Here is a 16,145-nt window from a genome sequence, read left to right on the forward strand (position 1 = left end):
ATGAGACTGCAGTGGGCTGAAATAAATCCAACCTGCAGGCTTATATTTGGAGTTGTGTCAGTAGGAGTGGTTGTTCATTGGTTTCCTGACAAGGTGTTTATACTGTTCTCATACTGCAGCCTGTTGGTCTCATATTGTTTAAATATATTGGGACCAGTACATTCTCTGAAAGCCAAACACTTTATGAGTTCCAGACTGAAAATTCAGTAGTCCCTTTGAACTTCTGTGCATTTGCTTTGATGATGAGGATCAGATGGATGGAAATGATGTTTGTACATGTATGAGACCTAGAGTTTGTATGACTTAAACACTTGCTCTCTTCCAACAGGTATAAATCAAATGAGGATTATGTCTATGTCAGAGGTCGTGGCCGAGGAAAGTACATTTGTGAAGAATGTGGCATTCGCTGTAAAAAGCCAAGCATGCTCAAAAAACATATCCGCACTCACACTGATGTCCGGCCTTATGTATGCAAGTTATGCAATTTTGCCTTCAAAACTAAAGGTACTAGACCTTTTTTGCTGAACTCTTGCCACTTCTGGAGCTATTTTGACCCCTTGGATCCAATCACCCATTGCAATCAAGGAGACTGTTTTCTTCAGAATAAAATTATTTATAGATACAGGAGTGTATAAGAGTTTGTTCTCTTCTGTTTAATTGATCCAGGGATTTTGTTAGCCTCTGAAACTCCTTGGATAGCTTCATTAAGACCTAGAGGCTCTTAGCTGGTCCTTCTGTCTGCAGAGAAAATGTAGTAGCATAAGAACCACCCTGAAAAATTATACTCTGCCATCGTTACATGGTGCAAATTTTAATTGCAGCTACACTTAAATGCTACCAGGAGACCACACTTCTTATGGCATAATGTAGAAACAGAGCATCAGCTGCTGAGGAATACATGCCTTCACAGGCTTTACAGTGGGTCAGTTTCAAGTTTATAAATAATGTATGTCTCCCAGATGGCCCACTCCATCCACTGTGGCATTAATTATGAATAGAGATCTGATAGCTTCTGTTCACATGTATTTATCAGCACAGAAAAAAGCTTCCATTTGTCACCCTGAGGCCACAGATAATGATATTCTCTGGAATTCAGATTTGTGATGCAACCATCCCCTTGAAAGAAAAAATCCTTTCCTTGGTGTCATTTCTTTGTAGCACAGCCTAAATGAGCCTTACGTTCTCAGTTTCTTAGCTTCCCTTTGGCAGACAAAAGAAATGGATTCTGGTCCCAGTGCAGTGAAACTTAAAGGGGGAGAGAGGAAGCTGAAGGAAATTTCTCCCAAGATCCCAGTGCAGCTTCATGGCTGTTTTGAGGATTGAGAATTGTAATAGTTTCCATGACTCCAGCACTTCTTCCTGTGCCAAAGATGGGAATAGCTGATGGATGGTAGTAGACCCATCAACCCAATTTAAGATGAAAACTTTCATGGGCATGTAGAGACAAAGACAAGGAGCTGCTTGTTTGTAGTCCCAGGAGACCATCTCATGAGTTGTCCTCATATCGTGGCTTACATTTGACACTGCTGGAGAAATGGGTGTTGAGGAGGGCCTTGAAGTACATGACAGTACTGTGGTTTTACAATTGTGTTCAGAGACAACATTCCAGGAAGAGGAGGTGGCATGGAAAAAAAAAATAGAAATTGCTTGCTGAGGCTGGCATGTCTGGCAAAGAAGAAGAAACATGGAGGAGGAGGTTTCCTATTGCACAAGAAAGGCATGAGTAGCAAGAGACTAGGCTAGTCTTCGAAGTACAAGAAGTGTTTAACTGGTGTATTACTGATTATAAGCAGTTGTCAGCCTCATAACTATTGTTGCTATTTTGCTGAGAGTTTGTAGGGGACAAACTTTCAGAGGTGCTCAGGTTTTTAGTTTTTCTGAGCATTTAGCCATCCAGCAGCCTCAATAGCCAAGTTAGCCTTTTCAAGCAGTGCCCAGGCACAAGAAACTCCCACTGAGAGGGAAATTATTTGAACTAGCTGGAGCTGAAAGTCAGAGAAGAGCCTGACTTGTGAGTTTCTAAATACACCTGCACTATCCAGCAGAGGGGTTTGGTGTTCCTGCCCCAAGATGACATGTGCCACAACACCATCTGGAGATGCTGATTGAGGTCCTGGAAGCAGCATGAATGCTTTTCCAGAGGGCTTTCCTTGAGCTAAAAAGAACCATGTCTTGGTAGGGGGTTGGGTTCGCTTGTGCCATGCTTTCCCTTTTGGGTGTTGCAAATAAGACTAAAGTGGCTAATGGATTAGAGCGATATTCTCCAGCTTGTGCTTTGTGCTGAAGATTCTTTGTCATGAAATGTCTTTTGGGGCCAATCTGAACCTAGTTTTTTTATCCATGAAAAAACAGACCAAGACAGGCACTCCAGAAAATCAATAGTCTAGTGTTAGATTGCTCCCTCAGGGGAATGGGAGATTTGCTCTCAAATCTCTGCTGTGTCTGGTTTAGATCTGTACTCTAAATCTGGGAGCTGAACCTGAATTTCCCACATCCCAGGTGGGTGCTGTAAGCACAGCTCCTCTCAGTTCAGAGACTGCAATTATATGGTAATAATTAGATTGCATAGAGAAATCTCCCATAACTGTCTTTTTTTTGGTGGGGTACTTTTGCTTCCAAATACTTCAAATGCACGGAGAATTTGGAAACCATGTGTGAAGTAAATGGAAGAGCCCTTACCTTGAAAGTGCCACTGTGTAAATGGGAGCATGAGCTCTGAATGGCTGCCGTGCTGTGGACTTACTTTGATGTCTATGCAGTCTGTACATATCCTGAAGAGCAAGTCCAGGAATAGATACCATCCAAAAATTAGGTTTATAGGGATGCCTAAATATCATGTGGAAAATTGCAAATATGTCTATGTACCTCTCAGGCCCTGAGTTTATTTTAATTTTTTATTCTCTTAAGATATGAAAATGCACTGTCATTAAAACAGGCTCTGAGGGCAATGGTCTAGATGAGTCAGCCTGTCTGTTGGGGTGTTTTTTAAAGCTAAAACCCATCATCTGCAGCACAATGGAGTTAAGATAAACCAAAACCTTACTTGAAAAGTGATCTTTGCTGTTGTCCTTTAATTGCATTAATCTCTGATCCATAGGAAATCTGACAAAACATATGAAGTCTAAAGCACACATGAAAAAATGCTTGGAGCTTGGAGTATCAATGACATCTGTAGATGATGCTGAAACTGAAGAAGCAGGTATGTCAAAATGATGTAATTGAGTTGGAATGGCCTCATTCCAACTAAAGTATGGAAAGTGTGGAATCTGCAAATGACTCATTGCACTTTAGCACAGTGATGGGCATGGGAAAATGTAATACGAGTATTTGGGGCATTTTTTTATTGAGAGTTAACTTCTTAATAAACAGGAAGAAAAAAAAGAAATCCTATCTAGTTGTCTGGATTATACGTTTTTTGCATGAAGAGGCGCTAGAAATAAAAGTATGGCCTGTTGTCATCTGTTTCATACAAGGTTCCCAATCTTTCCACTTAAGATATGAGAGATGGCAACATTTGGTGAAGTGCCAAGGTAGTGTAGGATGAATTTGCTTTCATATTTTCTTTCAAGTATAGAGTTTTAAGGTATTATTTTGAAAAAAATATGGTTTTAATCGATGAGGAATGACTTTATGCAGCATCCCAGATGAAGTGCATCCAGCGATGGCAGTGAGTGTGTTGGGTGGGGAATGGTTGAGGCGTGAGAGGTGGGATATGTGCTAATCACTTGGACTTGCTGTGGTTGTTTCAGAAAATATGGAGGACATGCAGCAGGAGGCAGAGAAGAGCAGCAACCTGGCAGGGCTGTCAGCAGAACACCAGTTTTCTGATGCGGAGGAGTCGGATGGCGAGGACGGCGATGACAATGATGATGATGATGAAGATGAGGATGATTTCGATGATACTCAGGGAGACTCGACACCAAAAACCAGATCAAGAAGCACCAGCCCGCAGCCCCCTCGGTTCTCCTCCCTGTCAGTGAACTCGGCTGGGGCATCGCAGGGGGCTTCCCCTGAGGGCTCCCTTCCTGTGGGACACTCTTCCCTCATCAGTTACTTGGTCACCTTACCTAGCATTCAGGTCACTCAGCTTGTAACATCAAGTGACTCCTGTGAAGACACACAAATGACAGAATATCAGAGGTTTTTCCAGAGTAAGAGTACGGATTCAGAGCCCGATAAAGACAGATTGGACATACCCACTTGCATGGATGAGGATTACACGCTTTCGTTAGATCCCAGTTCTTCTCCGAGGGCCCTCTCACCTTCCAGTCGACAATCGTCACCTGGCTACGATTCTTCACCCTACAGAGATAACTCACCAAAGAGGTATTTAATGCCAAAAGGGGATTTGTCACCCAGAAGGCATCTGTCACCCCGAAGAGATATTTCACCCATGAGGCACCTTTCCCCGCGGAAGGAAGCTGTGCTGAGGAGAGAGTTATCACCAAGACGGGACGTGTCACCCAGACGTCACCTATCGCCAAGGAGACCAATGTCACCAGGGAAAGATGTGTCTGTTCGAAGAGATTTGTCTCCCAGGCAAGAAAGGAGGTATATGGCCTCCGTCAGAGCAGCATCTCCCCGGAGGGGCTTGTACCATAATCCAGCGTTGTCCATGGGTCAATATTTACAGTCTGAATCAATTCCAGTGGGACATTCAGTAAGTATGAAAGAGTGTTTTCATTCCTCTTGTACAAAAACTGTACTGAATTTGTGCATTTCAGAAATCTTTGCAGCTTTGTGGAAGAAGAAGACATAAACTTTGAGCCTTGGTGGGAAGTCCTGGAACAAATGCAAAAAAATTTGGAATTGACAGGGACCAAGTCAGGGTGCTGATCCATTTAGATGCACTGGAGTCAGACTAAGGGACAAGGGTTCACTTGGTAAAATAGTAGCTCCATCAACTTCAAAGAAATTAGGCTGGTTTGGATTTTATGCCTCCATATTCACTATATTACATGTGTGTATATATACGTATATGTGTATGTGTATATATATATGTATATGTATATGTATATGTATATGCATATATATGTATAATTTTTAAATGGTCCAAAAGGCTTACATGGTTTGTGAGGCTTGCTTCTGCAGTGTAAAAAAATTTTGCACTTCCTGGACTCTCAGGTGAGATCAAGCCAAGATCAAGGCTTAAAGCCCTGTCTCGTGAGATGGTGCCCATCACTGAGTATTGTTTAATGGAATAAAAATGCTAAGATAGTGCTAATAAAAATGCTAAGAAAAGCAGAGTGCACACTGAAATCAGGATCTGTGGCTGGAATTTAAATGATATTATTTTGTGAGAGGAGCAGGCAGCTGTCTGCCCCACAGAAAGTGCCACAACTGTCTGGGTGGAAATATGCAAAACTTGTGCAGCTGCTGTCTGTCCTCTTCCCTTTTGGTAAATCAGCTCTCAGAAACTGCCAGATTGGCACTTTTGACCAGCCCTAGCATTCACAAAGCACTCCTCCAAAAATAGATTATATCTTCAGAGGTAAGGAATGGCCTTGCTAGGTGTGAATTTAGTTATTATTTACTATGCTTCCCTCGCCATGTTGCTGTTGTGGCTGCTCTCTCACTGCCTGTCTGTGTGTGGGTTCAATGTGGGCAAGCTGTGACAGTCTCAGATTACCTCAGAGCTCCTTGCTCCCTGCTCTTCTCCTGGCTGGCCTCTTCTCCCTGCTTCCCCATTCCCAGTCTTCTTGGCTCTCCATGTAGTCTTTGCAGTGTTCCTCTGAGGAGGAGAATTGAACCCTGAGCTCATACAATCAGCATGTGTTATGCACACCTTCCAGCAAGGCATTTAACACATTGTAAGGACTCTCCTAGCATTTCTCACTCCTTCTTTTGAAAAGTCCACCATGCCAGATGGACTTCTAAAGCCTCCCTTTTTCTGAGGTAGAGTCAGGCACGTGGCAGTGAAAAACACAATGTAAAAATCAATTGTCTTACAGAAAGCATCAGTAACTTGGTGGTACATTGAGTGTTTTGAGAGAGAAGGCCAGACCTCAGTAGAGTCACTACAACCTGAATACAGGAGGCATCACTGGAAGCAGAGCCCAGGCAAACTGAAATGAAAAAGATGACAAGTGAGGATGATTGCCCTTTGCAACAAGTGAGTGCAGGGAAGGACAGATAAATTCCTCATCTCTTGATGCCTTTCTGGAAAATGTACTTTAGCCAAACATTAGACAAGCTTAAATGAAACACAAGTTATTATACTCAGCATGTGGGAAGACAAATAACACCTGAGCTTGCTATAAATGAAAGCTGTCAGAGAAGTAAAGGAATAAAGATTGTTTTTCACTTTTTAGAGTAGTGAAATCCAGCAAACCAGAACATCATTAGCAGCTGCATTGGTGATGCACGTGCCAGTTTACAATCCCTAAAATATTTTAAGAGCTGCATTGGGTTCCCAGTCCTTGCAGGAATAAGGGCAGTTTTGTGCTTCTAGTGCTTGCAGTTCCCAGAAGAGGCCAGTTTTCTTTCTGCTCAACTGATGGTCTAGTTGCCCTTCATCTTCCTTCCTGTTGGATGTCCATGCCCTTTGGTGGTCTTGTGGAAAAGGCTTGTAAAGTGCTCGGGCATAGAAAGCAATTAAAATTATTTGTTTAGGAAGGGGAAAAGACCATGGTGAAAGTAAATATTTTTTAAGATTGTATAAAAATACAGGAAAATGCACACTTTTTTTCCTTTGGCAGTCAATAACAGGATACACTCTTGCAAGAGAATACTCTCTCTAAAGTAGCCTAAGTCTTTAGTGTATGCTGGGTCACACTTGGCTTTGACAAGTTAAATTGATGTCTTTAAAATTAATGCCAGATATCTTCTGCTCTCTAAATACAATCGAGATCTTCTCTTCTGTCAGCCAGAGGTTTCTTTCCTTACTGAGGAGGCTGATACCATTATCAAAGGGCTCAGATTCTTCTTCCCAGTCATCTTCTGCCAGTTCTGAGAGAAAGAGAAGGAATAAGAAGGCTTATTTGTTCATCCTGAGTGACTCTCTTTTAGCATTTTAGTTTGGATCAGGCACTTGTCTCTGTTGTCATAATTTTTGTGCTTTGACTCACATTTTCAGATCAGTCTTGGAGTAAGTGACCTGAATTGTTGTCAAATGGAATTAAACTGAAAATGTGCACCAGGAGGGCAGCACTTGAACTATGAGTTGCCATTCAAGTGACTGCAAAGAGGCCACATAGGGTTAATCTGAAGCAACCTTCCCTTCCAAACCCACAACACTTGCATTGTGAATGTGGGATCCAGCACAAACAGTTTTCACTCTGTTCCTGCTTGTCCCAACCCTTAGTACACCCTGCTGCTTCCCAGTGCAGACCAGAACCTTTGCCTCTTCTTCTGGTCCCAGGATAGACACAATGAGATCGAGAAGATGCCTTGCTGTGAGTGGTACAGACTTGTCTCTCACAAACATTTTAGCTTCTAGGCAGTAGTGGATTTTGGTTGTGTTGCCATCTTGTTGCTCATCTCATTTATTTTGAAGTCTGAAGCCTGTCTTGATATATTCAGAAGGGCTGAAAGGAATTAGGCACCTCTATGACCACTTGAAAGTTGATAGGACTTAAGGTCCTTTGATCATCCCAAACATGGATATTAAACCCCGTCCCAAACACTTGCTACTTTATCATCTTGAGTGAAATGCATTCTTGTACAGAGAGCCAGAAACTTCTGAACTCCAGGTAAACTGTAAATAGGTTCACTGGTGCATCTGGGCTACTGTGGTGCACTCTCTGTAGGGCTGCAAATTGAGCTGATCCTGAAAGTGAAGCCCATATGGAGTTATAGTCACTTACATGTAACTCATATGGAGTTATAGTCACACATCATGTCTTTCAGGAGGCACATTGGTAATATGCTCTGTTACTGATTTTCACTACAGAGTTCAGTGTTTTCTGGTCTTTAAAAAACCTCAAGTACATTATGACATTCTAATCTAAGAGACTGTTTCCCACCCAACATGTTTTTGCAAGCTGTGGTCTGAGGCTGCCCAGAGGATGTCTGTGAAGGGTGCTTGGCTTTGAAATGTGATCTTGCTCTTAATGTCCCACAGCCTGATTTGGGTGATGTACCAGATACAGGGTAAACACTGTCTCATCCCTGGGACGTTCTGGGGCACTTACGAAGCTGGATATGGCTTTGCTTGGGGCTGAGATGTAGCAGTCTAGCTTTGTGACCATGTCAGAGCATTTAGTGAAAAGCTGCTACAGAATAGTGCTGCTTGGGAAATTATATGTCACCTGGAGTTGAAGGGAAATATGCTAAACTGTAACAAATGAGAATTAATAGGAAACGAACTGGATTCCCATCACCTGACAAAGAGAAGAGCTCAGCTCACAGCACTGACAGCAACCCATTCTGACTGCACTGCAAAAAGATACTGTGATTTCCTGCACTATGCTCTGTCACCTATAACTTGCCCTGCCAACTGAAGAAAGTCTTCAGATTTTCAGGATGCTTGTTGAAAAAAGACAGTCTTTCCCTGTAAATATGTTCGTCTGCTTGTAGAAATGAAAATGCTAGATATTGGTAAGGAAGTAAAAGCAGGGTAAGAGGTAGGAACAGTTACCAGTGTTTGCAAGCATTTATGTTATCTGTTTCCAAATTTACCTGTCAGAGCTGGAGAAAAATAATCCAGCATGTGCCCAGCCAGGCTTGGAAGGTATTCTGTGACATGCACACACTGTCACTGTCTATGTTAAAATCGGGCATTTGAGACGTACACTGGATGATGCTGCTGATCTTAAAGCACACAGCAGTCGCTGTAGCCACTTCCAACAAGGACAGACTCTTGCTCTATTCCCGTATGAAACTCTGGCAGGGTAGAAGATGAAGCCAATGTCTTTCTCAGTTAGAGATTTGTGTGTGACTAGGTTTATTCTTTGGTGAGTTTTACTCTTTTTTTTACTCAATTTCCCTTAGCCCAAGTTCACATCAGATGTAACAGTAATAAATGTCATGGTGTAGGAAATATCCAGACGGACAATATGACTGAGAAACTGTTTGACAGACCAAAGATGGAAAAAAAAAATAGGGGGCAAGCATCTGTGCAGAGGTGAAGTTAGCAACAGGAAGGATTGACAGGGTAGGTGAATTGTCTTGTGGATTGGCAACTGCAGTTTATTTTGTATGGTTTTCCCCATTCAGCAATATAATGTGCTGTCACTGTGCTGTCTTATGACAGTTTCTCTTTTATGAAACTTAAGCATCTCATTTTCTGAATAGGAAAATTCCCAACATAGATTAGTCTCTGAATAATATCTCTGAAGTTTGACTCTGATGGTTATGGGTCACCCTTTCCTGTCTCAACATTGATTTATATTAAACAGGACAGAACATCTGAGCACAGTGAGATGGAGCCCTTGGGTAGCACAGAAACTGAATCTTTAATTGCCCCCTAAACCAGCTCCCTGGGATGGGATCAAGAGGTTGCTTAATGCCTTGAGAGCTAGGATTTCCCAGCAGTGAAGTGCTGCCACTTTAATGCGTTGGCATTTAGCGGTGCAGTCCTCGGGCTGCCACACCAAGGCTGTGGTAGCATCACAGCTCTGGGGCAATTGATCCATGTTTGGTCAATTTACAGAGCAGAGATGAGCATTTTCATTCATTTAATTTCATATGAGAGTCCCTGACAGTTGTGTGGCCAAATCCCACATATAATTATGAAAATGTCATCCTGCACTTCATCATTGCTCTTCTGGTCAGCAATAAATGATACTTAATCATCAGACAGCAAACAAATTTTAAAACTTAAGAATGAAAAAAAAAAGGAACCCAAAAGCCCAGGGCATATTTAATACTGAGTGGAGATGGAGCTATTTATTCTTCCAAGGCAGGAACTAATGGGAAGGCAGTGAAAATGTCAATATTGCGAGATTGGCTTTTATTAGCCGTCACAAAATCCCCCATTCTTCTCAATCCTATTATGAGTTGGTGAGTCTCCCTGGGATAGAATCATCACTTTTGCTCACAGCTGATGCCTGTGCTTTTGTTATTATTTATTGTTTATGCCGCAGATAAGCCAGAGGGGTGCTCCACTGTCTCACTGAGTAGAAAAATTTGTGTCTTCATTGCACAGAGACGCTTCAACTTGCTTGAAAATGCCCACCTGCTTTCACCAAGGACTGGGTAAAGCTCCCAGGCAGCAAGTGCCTTCTGTGGGGCTTAACAGCAGGTTTTCAGAGGGCAGTAAATATATATGGGCTGCCAGATATTCCCTGTTACACCAAGCAGTGGTGGTGAGCAGGGGATGTTCAGATGTGTACTTCTCTGCAATAAAGTTTTAAATACCAGTGTAGTTTCCAGAAGAGAGGTAAGATGGATCTCCTGGCCAAATTTCTCCTGGGGAATGAAAATCTACCCCAATTCAGTTCAAAGTTTCAGTTGAATATAATACCCTCCACTTCCTGACCTAAATTGCTGCATTGTGTTGCTGAACTCTCTTAACTAGCCACTGCCTTTCACCTCAGAGGCATGAGCCCTGTAGGGCTGAGCTAAGCAAAACCTCCACTGTTGTTTGGATATGCAATTAGTGGAGTTTTCCAAATGCTTTGGGATCCATCTGCATGAAAGGTGCTTCGTGAATGGGAGGTTGTATTAGACAGGAAAGCAGATAGGTGGTTTGGCAGCCAGACAAGAATTCTGCTAGCAGCAGTGCTGACATCTCTTTTTTTTTTTTTTCTTCTAGTTACAGAGGAGGGGATTGTCTCAGGCACCTTACTTCAACATATATGGAGAAAAAGGAGGCATGGAGCACCGCAGGTCTAGCCTGTTCCCCGAAGGTCCAAGCGACTACGTCTTCAGTCACCTTCCACTACACTCCCAGCAACAGATCCGAGCACCTATCCCCATGATGCCTATTGGGGGTATCCAGATGGTCCATTCAGTCCCCGTGGCCCTTTCAGGTTTACATTCTCCGTCCACCCTGGCCCTGCAGAGGGAGGTCTCCGAGGAGAAGCAAAGAGGAACTGCGGAAGCCCTTACAAAGGAGTCGGGTAGTATTTCTAAGCACCATGAGAAGCGTACCTCTCTGCACAGCTTGCACCCCGCCGCTCCCCCCAGCGCCCCCTCCTCGCCGCTGCTGTTGCTGGCGCAGAGCGCGTCCGAGGACAGTGTCGTGGCTACCGAGAGGGAGCAGGAGGAGAACATACAGACTTGTACAAAAGCCATAGCCTCTCTGCGGATCGCCACAGAAGAAGCCGTTCTGCACGGGGCGGAGCAGCTGCAGAGGCCTTCTGAGCCTCCCCAGAAACCCTTAGAAAGTGCACATTTTAGCATTAAACACTTTAGTGGATCTGAGCCGGGCCAGCCCTGTGCCTCAGCCACCCATCCTGACTTGCACGGTGGTGAACAGGACAGTTTTGGTACATCACAGACTGCGCTAGCCCATCCCACCTTTTACAGCAAGAGCTTTGTGGATGTCCAGCAGCTGGGCTTTCACGGCAGGAGCGACCCCCCATCAAGCACACAGGAAAGGAAAGATCCGTCATCTGAGAAGAGCAAGCCGCATTGATCTGAGATGCATGGAGACTTTCACCCATACATTTACCCCACCTATTTTTTTTTCTAGAGATAGAAAAAGTATTCAACTTTACAGCATGCCTGTTCTAAGTTACAGTAGTTTGCTATTATATATACTTTTGTTATATCAGAAGAATTAGATAAAGTAACAAGTCATCATGAACCTGACCAAAACTAAATTTGAAATTCTTATTGGGTCTGGTACTTTTAAATTGTACAGATGTTTGTGCCTTTTCTTTACTTTGCTTATATTCTTATAAGCATTTTTTTAGCAGTAATTTGTACATATTTTAGAATTTGTGTATCTGCTTTGTAATAAATGTAATTTCTTTCCTTTTTTGGACACTTGGATCTAAATGATGTAAAACAGAACAGCATCAATATATGTGAGGTTGCACTAAAACATATTTTTATATGATTAAAACTGAACAGCTTTTATGTACAGCTCTGATTCTGTAATACTAATATTTATTTACTTTGTTTCATAAATTGTAAATTTTTTTCTTAATGTTGTGGATTGCTTTTCTATGTGAAGCATGGGATTTACTGTTGCGTAATTAGAACAAAATGTATATTGTAAAACAAGATATTTAAACTAGAGTATCTTATCTTATTCTGCACTTATGCATTAGTTAAAAAAAAAAGATAAAAGATGTATCAGTCAGTTCTTAACTCTTGTAATTTTTTTTTGTCTCTTGTTTGCCGGATTGACTATAACTTAAGTGCTGATTGTGATTTTAAACTGATAGTACCGTAAAGCATTAAAGTAAAACAATGTGCTATTGTGAGTTTTTTCAAAGCTTTATAAAACAGTTATAAATATATTAAAAGTATTTGGTCTTATGTGAACATGTTGATCTATATACTCCTTAAAAAGCTATGGGAAAACATTCCACCCCATGTAAATATGTGCATCACTGGTGCCATCTGTGTAGCTCACCGGGACCGGCAAGATTTGCTGTGCTGGTGCTTCCAGGAGCGGGACCGGGGCACTGCTGGCTGCCAGAGGGCAGAGTCCAGCAGCGTCTTGTCCCACTCCCTGGATCCAGCAGCAGGGTGGCAAGGCCCCTACGGCCGCACGGCGCTGGGCGAGGAGCTGGCCTGCTGGCTGGACACACGGCGCCCTGCCGAGCCTGGCAGTCCCCTGCTCCTCAGGGCTGACCGAGGGCCATAGGTGCCATGGAGAGGTGTCTGGAGTGTCAGAGAGGGGTTTGGAGAGGAGAAAAAGGTGTTTCCTTGCACTTGAACTCCACAGCTGGCCACTCCCTACTGCAATACCCGTGCCAGCTTCGGGGGAGGCTCCCGTTCTGTCCTGTTCCGTCCTCTCCTGTGGACGGAGGTGCGTGGCCCTGCCGGCGAGGCAGAGAGCGCCGCCACCCCAGCCTCTTCTGAAATGGGTTTCATGGGCAAGAAAGTCACAGTCTTCCAGCGTGGGGTCTCCATCTGAGCAAGGTTTGCTCCAGAGGGAAGGGAGGAGGAGCCCGGGCTTGTGTTTGAACACGTGTGGTGGGTTACCACTTCCACCAGCAGCATGCGTGCACGCATGCACGCACACACACACACACACTCAAACACACGCATGCATATGCACAGATGAAAGAAACCAACGACCTGGATTATATTTTGTGCTATTTAGTGGATTATAAATCTGTGAAAACAAGTTTGTATATTGAAAATACATCTAAGGAGTGTTCTTTAAAAAGAAATAAATATACAGTTACATGCACGAGGTGTCTAGTTTTCATGTGTTCTTTGAATTTTCCAAGTTTGTTGGTGTTCCAGCATTCTGCACAAGAAGCACCCTTAAAAATGTGAGTGGTAGTGAAAAATGTGAACCATATATTGGCTTCCTTGCATTTTATCAAACCAAACCAGTTTATTTTTCCAGTAATACCCTGTAGGGACAGAGTCACAGGTGGCATGTTGTCGTAATTCTAGCACGATGGCATATGATTAATATAATACCATAATGGACGGTGACCGCTTCTAAACATTAAAGGTTAGCTTCTCATACCCATTGCAATGTTCTGCCTTTATTCCAGATCATTGTGGTAACCTTGCCAAGATAAGCATGTGCCAGAAAACTGGCTCATCTCAGACTGGAGAGAGGGGAAACAGTGTATGTGGTTGGAGACAAGCAGCCTGTTGGATCATGCTTCCATAAAAAAAGGAGAACTCAATTATACATTTTAAATAAACAAGCTCCATCTGATAAAAGCCTCTCTCCTCCTGGGCTTCATGGCTGTATTGAGAACAAAATGCTCTGCACAATGATCAGCTAATCAGGTAATCATAGATATTTTATTAAAAGGGAACCAGGCAACCCCTGATGGTAAATGCTCTATTAACATTGCCTTTGTAAGCAATCCTCTTACTGTGGGAGTTACCTCTGACTTGTTTGATTATTTTAATTAATTTGCAGTTGCAATTTGCTATCCACCTTCTCAGCCTTGGGGCATTTTTTTATAATCCATGAGCAAGTATCACTGAAATTACATGTGATATTTTTGGGTTACAGTGGAGCAACTCTGAAGAGGTTTCAGGTACTTACAATCTTAATTGTATTTTCTCAATGAGCTAATGTGTATACAGTGCTTTGAAAAATGCCATATCCTCATACAAGGCCTAGGCATCAATAATGGCTTTTCATGCTTTGGAAAGGGTGTGGAGGACCCACACCCTGGGTATTTGCCCACAATGGCAATAGGTCTGACAAAATTTTCCCAGGCATGAGCAATTTTCAGGATCAACATAGCAAGCACAGCAACTGGGACTGGGAGGCAAATAATTCCATGAGAGCTCTGCCATGCCCTTCCCAGTGCAGCCCCTTCCAAGCTGCCTGTGGAGATGATGGTGTGGGGCTGTTTGTGCCCCGCTGTGATCAGCCCACGGCCTCAGCCTCCGTGCCAGGGGAAGGCAGCTGCGTGGCTCCCTGCTGGGAATTTCGGTCTCCGGGCAGGACTGGAGCTGCCTGTGTGAGGCAGCCCCTCCGAGGGTGATGGGGAGGGGGTTCCTCCACAATACTCAGATGCACCAAGGTCTCTTCGGACCAAAAAGTGCAGCCCTGAGCTCTGTGATGTAAATGTTCTGTGATTTTGAAAGGGATGAAAAGATTTGACAGGGCACTCCAGAATAAACTGCAGAACCAAACAAGGATCCTTAAATGCGATGTGCTAAAAAAATTCCATGTCAGGAATATAATTACTTATTATATTGTTCAAGGAGGTTATAATTTTCTATGAAGATCCATATGTCTTTTCTGTAAAGCACAAGGGAAATACAGATGCTCTGGCAAGCTCTCTTTATTTTCTTCCCTCAGAATACTGTCACCAGAGTCACTTCAGGACTTGCTTGCATCAGCAAGACAGAGGGTGTATCAGTCTCATATAGCTGCCTGCACAATCCTCTCACGAAGCTTTAGATTCTGACTCAGGGTAGTAACTCCATTGCATGTTAAGTACTTCTGTGTGGACTTCCCCACTGCACGACACACTGCCAGCAGTGGATAATAATTAGCACCAATAAAGGGCATCATTAACAGTAACAGACCCAAACAGCGTCAAGGGACCTAAGTACAAAACTTTCAGTTCAAGAATGATTGCAGTGAACTCCCATATAACCCTAGAGGCACCTCAGTTTACAAGGTATCCTGCCTTGTTTGAAGCTGTTCACTGCTTTTGGGCATGAGGTGAACTTCTCTGCTTGGAACTGCTTCAAGCCTCTTCCCCTCCCACATTGACATGCACACCAGAAAGTATGGATTTCTTGCCCTACATCCTGCAAGGGACCTGCTCTTCTGAGTGGGTCTTTGAAAATACCTGACATATGATGAAATATGCTTCCCTCTTGAATTATACTGGCCAATATATTGGCAAGTACTATCATCACCTCTTACAGATTAGTTTAATGATTTGGTCCCCATTTATGGGTATCTAAAAAAAACCCCAAACACCCCAAATCTCTGTTGAAACTGACTATATGGACATCTCCATTCTCCTAGGAGAGTGCCCTTAAGTGCCCCACAAGAAGCTTTTTCTTTCCTGCTGAAGTTCTCCTACTGTGAAACAAATTATTTGAGATTCATTGGATCATCAATACTGTAGGCTATTGTCCTCAAGAGGAAGATCTGTTGGATGTGCCCTGCTCGGTAGGAAGAGAGCTGTCTGGAAAGCTGGGGAGTAGAGTGGTGTGACAGAGACTCAGAAGGACAAGGACTGAGTTCAAGCAGCTCTCTGCCTGAAGTCTTCTAGACAGCTGGGAGAGCACAGTTTCCAAACATACTTTCTACTTAGCAACCATCTCCTGTCTGAGGTGGCTGGGTCTCTTATGTCCAATGGATGCAGGCCAAAACTTCAAATTCTGGGCTTCAGAGTGAGGAACAAATCACAAAAGTGAGGTGTTACAGTGCCTGAATCCTTTATTGGGTTTTGCCCTAAATAGCTCAGGAAGAACAAGCCTTATTGATTTATTTAATTGTCCAGTGGAACAAGACAATGGGAGTTATCCTTTTAAGTCATTTAGCCACCCCTGAAAATCTCAATCGATAGTCTCTAAAGAATGCCCTTAAAGTAAATCCAGGATATTCAATGCAAAACCTGCACAGCACACCATACATT

The 16,145-nt window shown here is 43.1% G+C and overlaps 1 protein-coding gene across 8 annotated transcripts in view; it reads left to right on the plus strand.

The window, feature by feature from the left end:
- Nucleotides 1-13,255, plus strand: part of HIVEP2 (HIVEP zinc finger 2) — a 134,924-nt gene extending 121,669 nt beyond the window's left edge. For all 8 annotated transcript variants that reach the window (XM_063390238.1, XM_063390239.1, XM_063390244.1 and 5 more), the window contains 4 exons: nt 329-504; nt 3,098-3,199; nt 3,750-4,660; nt 10,697-13,255. In XM_063390238.1, the coding sequence (XP_063246308.1) occupies nt 329-504; nt 3,098-3,199; nt 3,750-4,660; nt 10,697-11,521 (2,014 nt within the window). In that variant the 3' untranslated portion in view covers nt 11,522-13,255. The remainder of the gene's footprint in view (nt 1-328; nt 505-3,097; nt 3,200-3,749; nt 4,661-10,696) is intronic.
- Nucleotides 13,256-16,145: the final 2,890 nt, after the last annotated feature.

The sequence above is a fragment of the Prinia subflava genome, chromosome 2, assembly GCF_021018805.1.
Source record: "Prinia subflava isolate CZ2003 ecotype Zambia chromosome 2, Cam_Psub_1.2, whole genome shotgun sequence".
Taxonomy (NCBI): domain Eukaryota; kingdom Metazoa; phylum Chordata; class Aves; order Passeriformes; family Cisticolidae; genus Prinia; species Prinia subflava.